This window comes from Monodelphis domestica, chromosome 4 (assembly GCF_027887165.1).
Source record: "Monodelphis domestica isolate mMonDom1 chromosome 4, mMonDom1.pri, whole genome shotgun sequence".
Taxonomy (NCBI): Eukaryota; Metazoa; Chordata; class Mammalia; order Didelphimorphia; family Didelphidae; genus Monodelphis; species Monodelphis domestica.
The window spans coordinates 85,404,000-85,421,835 of record NC_077230.1 but is presented as its reverse complement, the minus strand read 5'-3'; the positions used below and the strand labels follow the sequence as shown (position 1 = coordinate 85,421,835).

The window sequence follows — 17,836 nt, the reverse complement described above, 5'->3', positions numbered from 1 at the left end:
GATAGTATAGATTTTTTCCTTAGAAGAATTCCTGTCAAATTGAGGGGATGTCCATCAACTGGGAAATGGTTGAATAAATTGTGGTACATGTTGGTGATGGGATACTATTGTACTATAAGAAATGATAAGCAAGATGATTTCAGAAAGAATTAGAAAGACTTACTTGAACTGATGAAGAGTGGAATAAGCAGAACTGGGAGAACAATGTACACAGTAACAGCAATATTATAGGATGATTATCTGTGAAAACTTAGCTACTCTCAGCAATGCAATGATCTGGGATAATTCTGAAAGACTTATGACAGGGAGTACAACCGTCCCCCACAAAAAGAACTGTTGGAGGCATCTTTCACAGCAGTATATTTTTGGTTTAATTTGGGGGTTTTGGTTATGTAGGAGTTTGCTTTTACAACAATGATCAATATGAAGGCGTGTTTTACATGACAATAAAGATAAAATATAAAAAAGAGTTCCTATTTATATCCTTATATGTATGATTTAGAATAGCTCTTATTTTTATAAATGTGAATTAGGTCCTTATATATTTTGGAAATGAGATACTTAAGAAAGACTTATTGAAAGGATTCCTCCCCTCCCCAGGTACCTTCCTCCTTTCTAATTTTAGATACATTTGTTTTGTTTGTGCAAAATTAGAGTGCAAAATTGGAGGCACCACCTATCTTTTTAATTAAGCTCTGCCTTCACTTATGACTTCTATTTATTTTCTATAACCATTAATGGTTAATAGTGGGAGGTTAATAAATGAACATGGAATGAATAAAATGTTCTATGATAGATAATAACTAATTGTATGTCCAGGCCATCCAGAATTTCACCAAACAATGTGGATACATGTTCAAATATTTGTATGTGCAAGGGAATGGATGAGAGAGACTGTGAGTGTTAGAGAAAATGAAACACCACAGGTGAATAGAGATTCTCAAAAACAAATTTTAAAGGTCTCATCAATTTTTTTTCTGACATTCCCTTCAAGTATGGAGGCTCTTTCACAGTCTCTTCCTCCTTCCCTCTCCCCTTTCCCTTCCTTCCTCTTTCTTTAAAGATAAGCAAAGTACTTTTGTCTCCCCTCTCTCCACAATCTTCCAAGATATCAGCCTCATTACAATATCAAAAATGACAAAACTATCAGTGGTTTAGAAACAATTTATAAATGTCAGCTCCCAAGTTGTTTCTGAATCACTGGGCGCTCTGTTCTGAACAGGAAGATTAAGACTTTTCCTACTTCACTCAAACATTTTAGGTTAAAACAATTTTCAAATTTTATGGTCTAATATGGTAAACCAGGAAAGAGTTTGTTACTTACATGCCATAGGCAGAGCTTACGGTGAGACTAGTAATCTGTTGTGGAGGTTCACCATCTACCCATACCAACTGAACAACGAGTTCTGCTTGATAACCTGGAGGCATCCGAACAGGTCGTGTCTTAACACTTCAGGAAAGAGTAAAAGAAAGAAAAAATATCATAAGTAATTCAGTAGAATAAAAAGATGTGTTACTTATTAGGTTTATGGAGAATCGTTTTATTGAAAGGCACAAGATAGTGCATGTGACCAAATACATACATCTAGGACAGCTTACAGAGGTATAACATTTTCCCAGTCTTCTACTAAAATTCTTTAAAGGTTTTAAATGTTTATTTATATCCCTTAATACATTGTAACCACCTTGAGTTCAATTCAATGCTTCCTATATATCATTTGTCCACCTAACACCACTTAAAAGATGAAGGATTAATACATGATCGTGGAATGAGTAAATGCTTCCATGATAGGATGACTTGTGATAAGCTTGGGATACTGACAGTCCCTTAAGGAATGCAAAAATATGACAGTATTTAAAATTCAGTTCAACAAGCACTGATTGGGTAGCCAAAGTACTGGGGATACCAGGACAAAACTGAAATAGATTCTAACCTTAAGGATCTTATATTCTACTGGGAGAGCACATGCTCATAGATACACACACCCATACAGACACACACACTCATTAAATATACTATTAAGGGTAGGAGGATACTAACAATTAGAGAAATTGGAAAAACACCATTCAATCAAACAAGCAGTTATACCTCCCTTCTATGTACCAGTCATAAGAAGCTGATATAAGGGTAGCTCAATTCTTTACAGATTGAATGATTTCTTATCCATGAGGTCATAAACAAGAAGTCAATCAGCTAGGAAAATGGAAGTTTCTAAAATCAAGTAGAAATTTCAATTACTAGGGGGTTCCAGAAAAGAGATAGGACAAAAGAGAGAGGTACTGGGAAGAAGGAGGTCTCATTAAGGCAAAAACAAGTTTTTGAATAGAAAAAGACTAGGCCAAAAAAGACAAAAAACAAACAAAAAAAAGGTTTTCCAGACTCTAGTTTATAGCAGTTTATTTTAGACTTATATTGACTACTAGTCTACCCTTCAATGGATCATCTAGGCCCATAAACAACTAACTATTAACTAACATTAAGGACAATTATATACAACTAGAACTATAATGAGATGAGGGTGAAGGGAAAATTTAGGAAAGAGAAATGTAGGGGTTAAAAATGAATATTTCTAACACTGAACAAATGATAAAACTTTCCAACTAATATATTTTGACATTTTTGGCTTGCCTGGAAAACAACAAAGATGTTTAAAGGTATTTGAGCTAAGATTAGAGTAACTAATTACTCAACATTTGCAGATGTAAATTTTATTGGATGCAAAATATCCATTTTTAGCATTGATGCAGAGGGATTAATTAGGCGACAATTACATTTATGGAGAGAGAAAAAGGAGATAGTTATCAAGGACTATCCCTGATGGTGAAAACAATGTCCTAATGATCTTTATCATTATTTTCTTTTTTTCTTTTCCCCTCTGATATTACCATTTTCATCTTTCAACATCAATGGCATGACTGTATACTTAAATAACTTCCTAAGTTTTTAAAAATTGATTTTTATCCTCCATAACTTTGCTTTATGAAATGATACTTCTCATTATCATCTGCTGTACTCTGTAAGATTTTACAATTAAATTTATATTCTAACCTATTTTTTCCTTTTGCAGTCATCTCTCTCCATTTGCTGAATAAAGTGTTTTCACAGTCATTGTAGAAGCTGAGATAAAAAACTGACTATGTCATTTTACGCAGAGCCATCATGATTCCATGATGTCACTAGAATAAAATCCAAACTTCACCTTAGCACTTAAGATTCTACATACTATGTATGGCTTTAAACTACTTTTCCCACCTTATTTTGATATTACTTACCTTCATGTATAACAAATCATTGCTGATGGTTTGTTCTATATTTAAGCCAATGTTTTCCTCAACTTTGTACATCCTTACAACCAATTCCCCATTCCCAAAATGCATTCCTTACTCAACCCTATTTCTCTAAATTCTTTTTCCTTGAGGCTTTTCTCTTGTGTCAGTTTCACTATGAAAACTGTCTCTAAGAAGGCAGTGGAGGCAGGAGGAGCAGTTGTGAGAATGGTCCCTGGAGTAGTTGAAAAGAATCAGCTACAGAGGAAGAATCCAGCTCTGGGAGTGAATCTTTGGCTTTTCACTTTTACCTCTTCCAGAGCCCAGAGGCAGCCAGGGAATGTTTCCCTTCTCCACCCCTCAAACACTAGCACTGGTGCCTCAAAGCAGAGCAAGTCAAACCTAGTACATGTGATGCCTAAGAGAAAAAGGCCCACAGAACTCAGCGTGAAGAGAAAGCCACAGAAGAAGCTATACCCAAGGAGGAACAGCATAAGAATACAAGAAGACAAAGGGCATTGGAGCCCAGCGGTGCCAGAAGTATGCGCTTATTTGGTCATAAATGTTCCCCTTCTTCCCAATAATATTCCATGAATTTTTGGGAGAGTGGTCCCCAGGCTTCGGGGGAAGGGTGTGTTTTATTACTAGTATCCATGCTATGCCAACTCAGGAAATGCCTTAGTTTTGAGCTAATTGTATTCTGCAGCTGACTATTAAAGGTAAATGTATTGGAATAGAGAAATGAGTTAAAGTTTTAGGAGTGTGAATCCACGAAATGTATTGAGCCCGGGCCAGAAATCTCCGAGGGTGCTGAGCTGGGGGCGAGAGGCACTTTGAGAAGGGCAGCTACACTTACTTCCTTTTATGACTGTGTTACTATTAAGCTAGTAGATCATGGAAATATGCCGTGATATACTTGTAAAGAGATGGAGAGATGTGGGCCAGGAAAAAGTTTATTTAGATGAATCTGAACTTTGGTTCGATGTTGGCTTGGCAAGAAATCTAGTGAAGTACTCCAGGGGTCTGTGCTTGGTCTTATGCTGTTTATAACCATCTTGGTCACGTCTCTCAGACGTGATCTGAGAGCTCACGTCTCTCAGATCTGTATGTGATAAGAAGTGGAGGGATAGGTAAAACACGGGATTCCAAACATAACACCAAAAAGATTGGGACATTGGGTGGAGTCAGGCCTAGAGAAGGAAGTCCTGAGTCCAATTCTGATCTCAGACAAGCCTTATCTATTTGACCATGGGCAAGTCATTTAATTTCAGTTTTGCCTTGGAACCAATGCTTAGTATCTAAGATAGAAGATAAGGGTTTAAAAAAAGGGATCTTGACATATTAGGACTGTTAAAATGGAGATTTGAACCCCAGACTTCAATCCCCAGAAGTCCTTGGCACTTCCAGAATGCCCTATAATCTCACCTGAGATCCCCACCTGGGCTGAGAACACAATTTGTATTTGTATTTAAACTGACTGTACCGCCTACTTGGGCTCTCTGCTTCCGCTTCTAAGCACACATCTCTCTTCCTGTACTCTGAGATTGCAAGGATGTAGTGAGTAGACTAAGCGTGGGGGTTCTGAATTTGGCTTTCAGCCATGGACACACGGTTTATTATTTTGTATCCTTATTTCTAATAATCTTAATAAACTGCTAAAAGTATAATACTTTTAGTAGAGAAACTAATTTAACTGTTACAGGACAAAGGTCAGCAAACTATGTGCCTGGGCCAAAATTGACCCCCCCCCCCCCCCCCCCCGATTGTTTTTGAATGACTAGTGACTGAACAAAACAGGTTGTGGGTTGGACTTGGCTCACTGGTCACAGTTTGTGGAGTTTGTCACAGTTTGTATGTTTGGTTATTTGCCTTTGTTGATAGTTTAATTTGTAACTTAAAATGAAAATATTTCATTATTCAGGGATGATTTTCAGCATCTTTCCTCTCTCTCTCTCCTTCTCATCAACTGCCTTCTTTGCTTATTCTGACTTCTGCGAGGCAAGTAGGTAGCCAGGTATTTCTGAGCACAGTCCTGCTCCCAGCACATTGGAATACATTTCTCTACAAAAACAGAATAAAATTAATGGTAGGTCCATAGGCTAGTCCACAGAAAGCATACATAGCTTTTATAGCTGAACACTTCTACTGAAGTCCTGCTCCAATATTGTATCACAGCATGGAGGTAACCCTATATTCCTGGAGGTTATTCCAACGGAGTATAAAATCTGGCAAATCCTAAACTCTTAACCTATTGTCCACGGTCTATTGAGCTATGCTTAGAGATCTTCACCAGAAGTTTGGCTACTGTGTGATTTATATATTTTTGACATTCATGTAAACTTTTACTGTGGAATGGTGGCAGAGAGAGGTTGTGATGTTCCATATTGCCTTCTGCAGCTCACACCATCCTTGATGTATTTTGTTTAGTTCCTAAATGCCATATTTATGTTTATTGATGCCTTCTGTTTCTTTAAAAAAAATTTTTTTTTAAACCCTTACCATCCATCTTAGAATCAATACTGTATATTGGTTCTAAGTCAGAAGAGCAGTAAGGACTAGGCAATGGGAGTTAAGTGACTTGCCCAGAGTCACACAGCTAGGAAGTGTATGAGGTCAAATTTGAACCCAGGACCTCCTGTCTCTAGGCCTGGCTCTCAATCTACTGAGCCATTCAGCTGTCCCCATGATGCCTTTTGTTTCTATAACATCTTCACTTCCAAATATATTCCATTTCCTTTCCTCTACCTAGCAAAGTTTCCCATAAGAACACAAATTCTAAAAAGAAAAAAAAAGGTTCAGAAAAAATGACATATCTGAAAATACATGTAGCATATCATATCCATTTTCATAATTTGAGCAGGCATAATATTAGTACAGGACATGGAAAACACTAAATGCATGATGACTGACAAAAAGTGGTGCTTATAAGACAAGTCTCTAATATGGTTGTCATTTTCTTTTGGTTTATGTTGTTATTCAATGTTATTCAAATGGAAATCAATTCAATAAAACAAAACAATTCAAAGTAGATCAGAGATGGATCAGTTAAATAATTACATAAAAATAAAGGACTGTGAGATTTAGACACATAATGTATTTATATTTATTACCATAATGAGAATTATATTCTGTTCACTGAAATTCTGTGGATATTTATGTTTTTCTATGACCTATACTGTCTTGCAATGTGATAATAAAGTGTTAAGTCCTTATATAAGATTTTCTTATAGATTCCATAGATGTAATGCATCATTACCTAAAAATATTTTTCTACTTAAAAAAAGAGGGTTGATAAGGAGATGGTGGTACCAGGAACAAAAATTAAAGAGAATGAGATATTAAGATTGCTTCCTGAGAGACATATCTATATATCCATGAGTATATTTTAATTGAGGAGTGTGAAGACCAGATTGCTTCTGTAGACGTAGTTTAGAACAGTTTCCTATTGTGCCATGTTTTCCCTTTTGATTTCCTTTCTGTGCATATAGAAATGAGTCATTCAACTTTTAACGTATTAATAGTCATTTATGGGAATTGTTGTTGTTCTGTTGTTTGTCATGAAACTCTTCATGACCCGCACTGGCAAAGATGCTCGAGTGGCTTTCCATTTCTTTCTCTAGCTCATCTTAAGGATGAGAAGACTGAAGTAAAAAGGGTTAACTCACTTGCCCAGGATGAGACTAGATTTGATCCCCAAAAGATGAATTGACTACACAATCTAGCAGTTAGCTTCTGAATTACTTACCATTTATGCTTTACCATGAAGTATGATAACTATCATTTAACTTAACATAGAATATAAATAGTACTCATCCCCAGGAAATTTTATTAAAATATTACATAATATTTTAAAACTTGAAAAGACAATCTTACCTGAGGCAAGGGATACTGTCCTTTGTCACTCCTTCACTTGCTACAGTGTTGGTACTCCCTGAAAGACTCTTCGAAGAAGGAAGTTGGGAAGAGGGATCTGGAAACGGAGGAATTGTTTCTGGTTCAGGAGTAATGATATCTTCAACATCATATTGAAGTCGTACCTCTAATGACTTAAGTAAATAAACACATGTTATGATTTAATTTTTTAAATCTCATTTTAAAACATTTAAATTCCATTACATTAGATATTATTTCTAACAAATCCTGTATTTAGTAGAGTATATTCAAAATTCTTTCAGCATATTGGGAAATCAATGAGTAAGTCAGCTGAGTACTAAGTCAAATCAAGCACATAGCTTATTGAATGGATTATTTCAATCTATTAATAATTAAAACTTGAGTGATTTTTTCCTCAATAGAATCTTGTTTGCATTTTTTGATCCACAAACTTAATTTAGGATCATTTCAAAAGCAGCATGTAAATAGTACATGACTTGTGGAAAATGGAAACTTGCTATCAGAGTTATTCTCATTAATTAATTAAATTATAACTATACTTATTTGGTAAACCTTAACCAAGATATAGTAAGCTTTTCTTCAAGATCTTGGCTTAAACTAATCTGATGTGATAAGTAGAGAATATATGTTAATTTTGCACATAAGGAAAGTGAAGCCCAGAGAAGTTCTGACTTACCCTCAGTAATACAGTTTACTAGCAGTGGCAAAGCTGGCATTTGAACCCAGGAATTCCTGAATTCAAATCCTGCCTGAAATATTGCTAGCTCTATAATACAGGACAAGCTACTTAACCATTGTCTTTCTCAGTTCCCTCAACAGTGAAATGGGATTATAATAGCACCTACCTCCCAGGGTTTTTGTGAGGATAAAAGGAAACATTTCTACAGTGCTTTGCAAACCTTAAAATACTCAATAAAAGTTAATATTACTACTCCAAATTTAATATTCTTCCTACTACAACTTCATTAAATAAATTCAACATTTATTAAGCAAAACTAATAATAAAGTAAAGCAATAAATGCCAACATCAAAACTAGACAGATAATTTACTCAGGACAAAAAATGTCAAATTTCGATTTTAAAATTATTTATCTTCTTTAAGGCAATGAAATTCTTTGTGAGACTGTACAAATTTGAAAATAATGATAAAATTAACAATCAAAAAAGGGGCAAAAAACTTTTATAATATAACTAATAAAATGCTACTACCTTGATATCTTAAAATCATACCAAACACCAGATCATAATAGAGTTTAGGCTATTGCCCTTGGTTTCTTCTACTATTGTAACAGTAAAAGTTCCATTCTTAATTGCTTACCACTATTTCAGTAGTAATTTCATGCCTGCTGAATTTGTAAACAATGACATATGCAGAGACTCCTGCTACACAGAATATTCTGCTCTCAGGACACCAGTAAATCATCTGGATGGCATAAGGGTCTTCTTCTACAATTTCAGATGTTTGTTTACCATCTCCTATCTTCTGTTTTTCAAACACTTTTGATGTTTTTAATTTGTACAGCATCTGTAGAGTTACTGTAAAATATTGAAACATAGCTAAAAACCTGTATTTAAGAGAGGTATTTGACATGATTTTAAAAACCAAACTTTTAATAGCCCAATCATTATTCTGTAGAGGCTCTATGGCATATAAATTTGTGCAAATATCCATCTATAATTTTTGTATCTGAAAAATTCAGTTGAAAATTTTGATTCACCCTTTTGGGTTTCGAATAACACTATCAATGTAGCACTTGGAAACTTTGGAAAATCATTGATGGTTAATTCTTTAGTTCTTAATCTACTATTTAGTTTTTGGCTTAGGGGGGAATATTAAAAGAAATATCATCAAGTTATTCCCTAGAAGATACAAGCTTCCTCTTCAATTTTTTTTTATAACACTGAGAGCCATATAACACAATGTAATTTAATAGCAATATTAGTTGGAACATTTATCTGACTGAAAAAGGATCCTAGAGAGCCTGTTTGCCACCATAGAAGAATGAATTGCACTTTGATAGAAAAAGCCTCGGGTTGAGAATTAGAAGAGCTAGGTTCAAATCCTAGCTTTACCATTTAACAGCTATGTGACTTTGTGAAGGTCACTGATCTCCTATACTCTAAACATGTCCTCTCTTTCTGTTCTGTCCCTTCTCTAGAACTTCCAACAATATCTGGCTCAAAATATTTGTTTTATGGAAACTCCCTAACAAGCATCCCTTGTCTGTTACATCACAGCTGGGAAACCAAGTAAGCAATATGTTGCTTCTCTCATATACAACACATGACATTGTCAGGAACCTTCAAAAGATCTCACTAATGTATAATTATTCTAAAATTCAAAGCTTAAATTCTTTTGAGAGTAATTTTAGGATAAGAAACATAATACTCTTCAGAATCTAGAAAGTGAACTGTTCTGAGAAGGAACCATGAAGATGCCTACACAGACAACAGCTACACCTCTGATCCAGAGTGAACTTTGGGATGTGGTGATTTGAACTGTGTGGGGTTGAATGCATTTATTTTGTATGTATACTCTTATAATGAAGGGGACTGCCCACTAACTGGCTTTTTGTCAATGTGCCTAGCAGTCATGGGTTTGTTCTCTTCCCTTTTATCCCCCAAATTATTGTAATTTAAAAGTTGGTTATGTTTACAAGATCCATCGGAGAGACAAGTCTTCCACTGGATCTCTGGGGGAAAATGTATAATTGAAAATCTCTTACCCTACAAAAAAGAACTACATTTCCCAGGAGCCCACTGACTTCCTGTCCTTATGTAGACAGGGGATATTAGGCAGGGATGTGGAGGGTCTTGCCTCTTTGGCTTCAAAGCAAGGATGGCAAGCATGGGGGTTTTGAACTGGCTGATCAGCCATGGGCACATGGTTTTTATTTTGTATCCCTTTTATTACTTTATTCCCAATGTTCATATTAATAAATACATTAAATATAATATTTTAATTGCTTGAGATTAATTTTAATTTTTACACTAACTATAAAGATTCTCTCTTTCATTTGAATTTTTAACTGTACCTCTTTCATGAAAATGGCAAGAATCTCTGGTAAGTTTATAAAGTTTTATGCATCTTTTGATAATAATAATGATGATCAGAGGATACCTAAAAAAAGTATCTCCCATTTTAAGGTACCTGGTATAATTTTGATATATTCATGGGATACAAATCTTATTGTGAAAGAGCATCTTAAGAATGACATTTATGCTTTAACAAATAAAATGCTAAAAACAATTTAACAAACAAAAAGCACAGTAGAATCTTATAGTCTTTACACATTTCAGACAACTCTATGATTGTAAAGAGGTAGTCTACTATGAAGTATTGATTTTAAGAACCTGTCTGATTTATTATAATGTTCTGAATCAAGGATATCCTCAATGATATAAAAATAATTCTCAACATAAAGAAGGAAACCATAAGTAAATTGGGTAAACACAGAATAGTATATATGTCAGACCTTTGGGAGGGGAAAGGCTTTAAAACCAAGCAAGATATAGAAAGAATCACAAAATGTAAAATAAATAATTTTGACTACATCAAACTAAAAAGCTTTTGTACAAACAAAACCAATATAACTAAAATCAGAAGGGAAACAACAAATTGGGAAAAAATCTTCATAGAAACCTCTGACAAAGGTTTAATTACTCATATTTATAATGAGCTAAATCAATTGTACAAAAAATCAAGCCATTCTCCAATTGATAAATGGGCAAGGGAAATGGATAGGCAGTTCTCAGATAAAGAAATCAAAACTATTAACAAGCACATGAAGAAGTGTTCTACATCTCTTATAATCAGAGACATGCAAATCAAAACAACTCTGAGGTATCACCTCACACCTAGCAGATTGGCTAACACAACAGCAAAGGAAAGTAATGAATGCTGGAGGGGATGTGGCAAAATAGGGACATTAATTCATTGCTGGTGGAGCTGTGAACTGATCCAACCATTCTGGAGGGCAATTTGGAACTATGCCCAAAGGGTGCTAAAAGAATATCTACCCTTTGACCCAGCCATAGCACTGCTGGGTCTGTACCCCAAAGAGATAATGGACACAAAGACTTGTACAAAAATATTCATAGCTGCGCTCTTTGTGGTGGCCCAAAACTGGAAAACGAGGGGATGCCCATCAATTGGGGAATGGCTGAACAAACTGTGGTATATGTTGGTGATGGAGTACTATTGTGCTAAAAGGAATAATAAAGTGGAGAAGTTCCATGGAGACTGGAACAACCTCCAGGAAGTGATGCAGAGCGAGAGGAGCAGAACCAGGAGAACATTGTACACAGAGACTAATACACTGTGGTATAATCGAACGTAATGGACTTCTCCATTAGTGGCGGTGTAATGTCCCTGAACAACTTACAGGGATCCAGGAGAAAAAAACACCATTCATAAGCAAAGGATAAACTATGGGAGTGGAAACACCGAGAAAAAGCAACTGCCTGAATACAGAGGTTGAGGGGACATGACAGAGGATAGACTCTAAATGAACACTCTAATGCAAATACTATCAACAAAGCAATGGGTTCAAATCAAGAAAACATCTAATGCCCAGTGGACTTACGCGTCGGCTATGGGGGGTGGGGGGGAGGAAAAGAAAATGATCTATGTCTTTAACGAATAATGCTTGGAAATGATCAAATAAAATATATTTAAAAAAAAAAGAGTCGGACAAAAAAAATAATTCTCATAAATATTTGTATAGATGAGAAAAAAAGCACAAAAATAGTATTGACATTTTTTGGTTGTTGCTGGGTTTTTTTAGTAATGATGAGGTTTGATATTTTTTCCCATACCTTTGATATCTTTCTTTTTCTCATATGCCCAAAGAAATTATTCCTCACTGGCCTCTACATTGACTTTTTTTCTATGATGGCATTTGGTACTTGCCATATCTAGTACCTCCCAATTCCTTTCTCCAAAAAAAGGTATGACATGTATTCTGCAAAACTTTGGCATGTCTCATTTCTCATTCCTGAACTATATTTCCTAAAATATGTTTTTGCTATCCTAGCCTAGTCCCAATTTTTCTTAAATACCACAAAATAGCAATTATAATTTGGTTTGATTTTGAGTTTCTTATTTTTAAAAACTGAGTATCTACCTCCACATTATCTGCAATAATTTTTGGTACATAAGCTTTAATTCTCATTGTGGTTTTTTGAAAATACTTATCATGAGCATTACATTGTAAAGTAAACAAGAATTATATGGTCTGTGAGATTTGAGATCCCTAATAATAACAAACCCACTCCTTTGCTTCTTCCAAGAGAATCTGTGAGGCTATCCTTCCAAGGCAGCAACTTCTTTTGATCTGGTATCATTTATAACAATAATATTAAGATGGATACAATTAATCTTTTTTTTTTCCACTTAGGGGAAATTGATGGGAAATAGGGGAACTAGCAATACTGTTGTAAAAAAAAAAAGATAAGCAAGAAAACAGAATTTTCTAATTAATGTGGTTATGAAGCTCCTTCCAGTTCTGATCAAGAGTCCATGAGTAGAAAGGCAGCTAGCAGGCTCAATGGATTGAAAGCTAGATTTAGAGATGGGAGATCCTGGATTCAAATCTGGCCTCAGACACTTCCTAGCTATGTGACCCTGGCCAAGTCACTGAATCCCTTTTGCCTAGCCCTTATTGCTTTTCTGCCTTGGAACCAATAAACAGTATTGATTCTAAGATAGAAGGTAAGGTTTAAAAAAAAAAGTCCATGACTAGGAACAGAAGCTTCAGATAGTGGGAGTAATACAGGGCTGAAATTTGGCAAGAGAGGAATGTCAAATAGAACAAGGGGATAACGATTTCAAAACAGAGGATGGTGTAGACTTGAAATGGCCAATTATTGGCTCAAGACTGAAAGGAATTAAAGTGAAGACAGAGGAGAGATAAAGGCATGAGGAAGTACTGAGAAAAGAGGAACTGGGGGCTTTGATAAGGTAAAAGAAAAGGTTTAGCAGAGATGAAGCACCTGGAGAAGTGGTATGGTTAGAATTATTACATTATATTGTGGTCAGGCAAAGGAGTATTCGATTTTAATTTTTTTAAAATTTTATTTAATTAGACGATTTAGAATATTTACCCATGGTTACAAGACTCATATTCTTTCCCCTTTCTCCGCTTCCTGTATCTGATGCACAATTCCAGTGGGTTTCACTGATCAAGACCCATTTCCATATTATTAATATTTGCACTAGGGTGATTGTTTGGAGTCTACTTTCCCAGTCATAGTCACATCAACCCATGTTATCAAGCAGTTGTTTTTCTTCTGTGTTTCTACTCCCACAGTTCTTTCTCTGGATGTGGACAGCATCTTTCTCATAAGTCCCTCAGAATTGTCCTGGATCATATTGCATTGCTGCTAGTAAAGAAGTCCATTACATTCAATTGTACCACAATGTATCCATCTCTGTGTACAATGTTCTCCTGGTTTTGCTCCTCTCACTCTGCATCAATTCCTGGAGGTTGTTCCAATTCACATGGAATTCCTCCAGTTTATTATTCCTTTGAGCACAATAGTATTCCATCATCAGCATAGTATTAGATTTTTAAATGAATGAAGTGGATTCCTTATGGGTTAGCATTGAGATCCAATGTGTAACCATTCTTATGGCTTAGGTGAAGTGAAAGAAATTTAAGGAGACTAAGGACCTGGGGGATTAGTGAGTCTGATGAGTATGATGCACTGAAGGGAAGTCATCTAATATAAAAGCAGGAGTTAAGACAGAGAGGCACTTGGTAAGTTATGGGATGAATTCCTGGAGAAAAGAGGTAGAATAACTTACAATTTGGTATTCTGTAGTCACTAGGATTTGTATTGAGTGGAAAATCTTGAAAGAATGGACTTAAAAAGAAGAGTTTGCTGAGTGAAAGGGCAATGAGAGAGTACTGATGTGACAGGAAGAATGAGGAGCACTCCCTCTACAGAACCAATGAATCTGTGGTTTTAGAGAAGATCTGGCCCATGTTGGAGAGGCTATCCTGGGACTGACTTGAGAGAAAATTGTCACATTTTTAGCAGGAACATTTGTACCTTTGAAACCAGCTATTACTACAAATAAAGTCTTGATTTATTGTTTTGGTTGTCTAGACTTAAGAAAGTAATGGATAAATTAATAGAAGTTAATCATTAACAAATGATAAATGAATAGAAGTTAATAATGCAAATTAAACTTTAAAATGGGTTATTAAAAATCTCTATGGGACATTTACTTATGGATACTTTACATTTGGTATGTAAAAACTGAGTGTTCTATGTATACTCTTTCCTAATTTCCACATCCCTGGCAATAGTACAACAATCTTCTTGGTTCAATGAACTTAAAACTCTGGAATTAATATAACTTCTTTGATTTGTACATTCAATCCCTCAATAAGTCCTATTGATTCATTATCAGAAGAATGTCTTAGATATATCTTTTCCATTACATTTGTAAAGCCATCAACCTACTGAAAACTCTCATGACTCTGTCCTTGACAAATGCAGCAGCCATTTAATGTTTTTAATCTGCTCAAATATAGCTTAAATATAGCAGCTAAAGTAGAATTCTCCCTAAACAATTTTTCTGTCATTCCCTTATTTAAGAATATTCAGTGGAGCCAAATTACTTATTATATCAAATTCAAAAAACCTTTACTTGTCAAAAGCTTTCTTCCAGCTGACTCAATGTCCTTTATCTTATCACAGTCTCATTGTGATTTTTCCTTGAAAGAGATTATGATCACCCAAAACTTGCTCTTTTAATTTTCATTTCTTTGAAAGTACAACTCATAAAGTGCTGATCAATTTCACAAACATCTTGGAAGTGGTCAATTTATTTTGATTAGAAGTATACCACCTCTATCTCCTAATTATTACTAACTCAAAAATTTAGTTCTTTCTATGAATTGTAGTGAGTGAAAAAATATTTAGATAGTTTGCAATCATAATCACATGGGTTGCCATGAAAAAAAGTAAAAAAAAAGGAAGTTCTAAAAGATAAGTATAATAACATAAGCAAAATTTCAGAGGTTTAAATGAGGAATAAATAAATAAATGGGTCTTTAAAAAAACTAGAAAAATTCAGATAGTGAAATAAAAAAAAATGTACCTATGGAATAGTCAGAGCAAAGGGTGGAAAAATGTGGAATGAGAGATAAATATTAGAACTACTAATGAAAATAAAGTTAAACTAGAAAAGAATCAGCACACAACTGTTGCTCTGAATCATTGTTTCCTTCTTAAGAGCTCCCTACACCAATAAACTTATATATCGAATGAAAAAAAAACCATATGGTTTGTACTTAATAAATGCTTGTTGAAGTTGAATGTAATACTTTCTGTTGATTACAATTGGTTTGCTGAGTTAGTCCAATTTACCTTACTTGGAACAAAAGAAAAAGAATTTGATCTTGAAAATTTGAATAGAAATGAGGAAAGAGGTAGAACTAAGATGATACCTCAGGATGCCCTTTTGAAAAAATGGAGATTTGAATCCCAGACTTCAATCTCTAGAAGTCCTTGATACTTCCCAGAATTCCCTATAATCTCACCCGAGTCCCCACCTGGGCGAGATCACAATTAGTATTTAAACTGGCTGTAACACCTACTTCGGCTCTTCCTCTACTCGGACATTGCAAGATGTAGTAAGCTGTAAATGGGCTAATCAGCCCTAGGCACATGGTATATTATTTTGTATCCTTGATTTCTAATAATCTTTAATAAACCTCATAAATATAATACTTTTTACTACTAGAAACTAAATTTAATTTTTACAGTTTTGGCTGACCACATCGGTTGTGACGAAATACCCTCAATCTTCTTGACTTTACTAAATCTTTTCTCTACTATCCCTAAGTTCAGGTTTTAATAGCTTATTTTGATCAGCTATAGAGGGAACAACTGCTTACATTATTTTTTTAAGCCACATTCCTCCTGCGAAGGGTTTTCAGCAAAGCTGATTCTTGAGCTTCTAATGGCCTTCTTGACCAAGATCGCTCACCTGGTCCCAGCCCTGCCCACCTGGCTCCTGATGCCTGCTTCTGCGTGCTAGCAATCCAGACCTGCTGGACCCAGATTGCTTTCCCTGCCCCCCCCTGCCCCCCCCCCCAGCCCCAGCCCTGGCCCCAGCAACTCTGGCCTCTGACCCAGATTGCTCATCATCCTAGCCCAGCCCCAGGATCCAGGCTGCTGGTAGCTGGTCCTGTGTCTTCAGGAATCACAACCTAGCTGGTAAAAATGAGGGTGCTTTTCCCCTAGGCTACAATTAGCCTCCACATGTCAGGGGGCAGGGGACCACAGAGGGGGGAAATGAGGAGAAGGAAGAGACTTTTCCAAACAGGAACAAACATGGTGTATTTCACAGGATATCTTTTGAGTACTCTGATTCTGTTACTTATCTCACCTGTGATTCTGGGGAGAAATTCATCTCCCTGCTACTCTTTGGCCCAATTTGAGATTCCTAAAACCCACCCTCACTATGGGGGAGAAGCTCAGTGGTTCAGGGGATTGAGAGCCAGGCCTAGAGATGAGAGGTCCTGGGTTAAACTCTGGCCTCAGACACTTTCTAGCTGTGTGACCCTGGGCAAGTCACTTGAACCGCATTGCCAACCCCTTATCAATCTTCTGCCTTCTGACAATAGGCATCTAAATGGATAAAAACAAACAAACAAAAAACCAACAAACTTTAAAGAGACTGGAGGTTATATTTTTAAGGTTTTTTGGACTCCAATGTTTTATAAAAATTTATATTTTATTGCATTTTGCTGATTGTTTTGTCTAAGATTTAATTTTATTGGTTTCAAGTTCATATATTAATGTATTCAATACTATTCTGTTACACTGAATCATTTTAATGTGCTGGGTTTTAACTACTGTTATATTCTCTTGCTTTTCCCCTATAACTTCACTGAACAAATCTTATTGAATAAGCCTATATAAAAACAGCCTTTTTTTCTATTTTTGAATTTGTAAATTGTCACCTAAAGGATAGATAGACTTCATAAAAAAACTGGTTGCAATTGTATAACAACCTTTGGAAAATTTAATGAGCTAAATATCTCAAATTGATTTTTAGGGGTCCTTTAGACATGATTTTTAGAATTTTTTTTAACAATCTCTGGTCATTTTGCCTGCCTCTAACAGGAGGTAAGGTCCATATTAGTAGCTGAAGTGAAATACAATTATAATCCCCACCTACCACATTTATAAAAATGTGAACGAATGGGACATCACAGTCTCATACTCAAGGAGCTGGGAAGTTAATCCCAGGGCATGGTATCCCTAACCCCGGATGACTCCCAAAAGAGGAGCATCTCTCATTTATAACTCTTCAGCTCACTTTACTTCCACCAGAACGATCTCTAGATTTCTTGATGATGTTCTAGACCCAAATAAGTTTTACTTTGTTTAAAAATATATTTGCCAAGGTTGAAAGATTTGCTACGTTTGTAAAAATTGTGACAAATATCCATTAGTTTGTAGGCTTTTAAAAATGCCATAAAGCAATTTATGTGAAATATGATAGTGGGTTTGTTTGCTATTGTAATTAATTGGGCTATTGAATATTTTGGGGATATTGATATCTACATATTTGTACTACTATCCTTTATAAAAAAAAAAACTGTTACCTTGTGAATTTCATTTGCTTGTACTCACAATGGATCATGGCCAG

General features: G+C 35.4%; 1 protein-coding gene across 10 annotated transcripts in view; it reads right to left on the bottom strand.

Moving 5' to 3' along the window:
• STXBP5L (syntaxin binding protein 5L) overlaps window positions 1-17,836 on the bottom strand; it is a 469,360-nt gene that overhangs the window by 111,647 nt on the left and 339,877 nt on the right. For all 10 annotated transcript variants that reach the window (XM_056793510.1, XM_056793513.1, XM_056793507.1 and 7 more), the window contains exons 16-18: window positions 8,480-8,697; window positions 7,141-7,313; window positions 1,325-1,450 (exon numbers count right to left, since the gene is read on the bottom strand). In XM_056793510.1, the coding sequence (XP_056649488.1) occupies window positions 1,325-1,450; window positions 7,141-7,313; window positions 8,480-8,697 (517 nt within the window). The remainder of the gene's footprint in view (window positions 1-1,324; window positions 1,451-7,140; window positions 7,314-8,479; window positions 8,698-17,836) is intronic.